The following is a 334-nucleotide window of genomic DNA, read 5'->3' as shown; positions in this document are numbered from 1 at the left end:
GAAACACGTTACTTATCTCACTACTAATAACGTGCATGAAATATTCATATTTTTCGGAAGATTTCACCACATAACCATTTCTATGTTATTTCTCCCCGAACGCAGGTACGATTTAACGGTGTATGAAGGACTCTATCGCCTGCTCAAGCCACAAGTGTTATTTTCTCATTTCTTATCGCATGTGGTTCACACGCACAAGACCGGCACCTGGAACGGACATTGGTAATTGTTCAGATAACGAGTTTTTCATGTTCATATGCGATACACTCTCCATACAATTAATTAGGATGTAATTAACACAAACACATACGAACACATACATACAACCGCGGAT

General features: G+C 38.9%; 1 protein-coding gene across 1 annotated transcript in view; it reads left to right on the top strand.

Annotated features, from left to right (window-relative positions):
* The window catches only part of LOC119593679 (carbohydrate sulfotransferase 11-like), a 7,331-nt gene that overhangs the window by 2,232 nt on the left and 4,765 nt on the right, over window positions 1–334 (top strand). The window contains exon 3 of the mRNA XM_037942636.1: window positions 106–222. Within this exon, the coding sequence (XP_037798564.1) occupies window positions 106–222 (117 nt within the window). The remainder of the gene's footprint in view (window positions 1–105; window positions 223–334) is intronic.

The sequence above is a fragment of the Penaeus monodon genome, chromosome 32 (genome assembly GCF_015228065.2).
Source record: "Penaeus monodon isolate SGIC_2016 chromosome 32, NSTDA_Pmon_1, whole genome shotgun sequence".
In the NCBI taxonomy this organism is placed as follows: domain Eukaryota; kingdom Metazoa; phylum Arthropoda; class Malacostraca; order Decapoda; family Penaeidae; genus Penaeus; species Penaeus monodon.
This window is presented reverse-complemented; position numbering and strand designations above follow the sequence as displayed.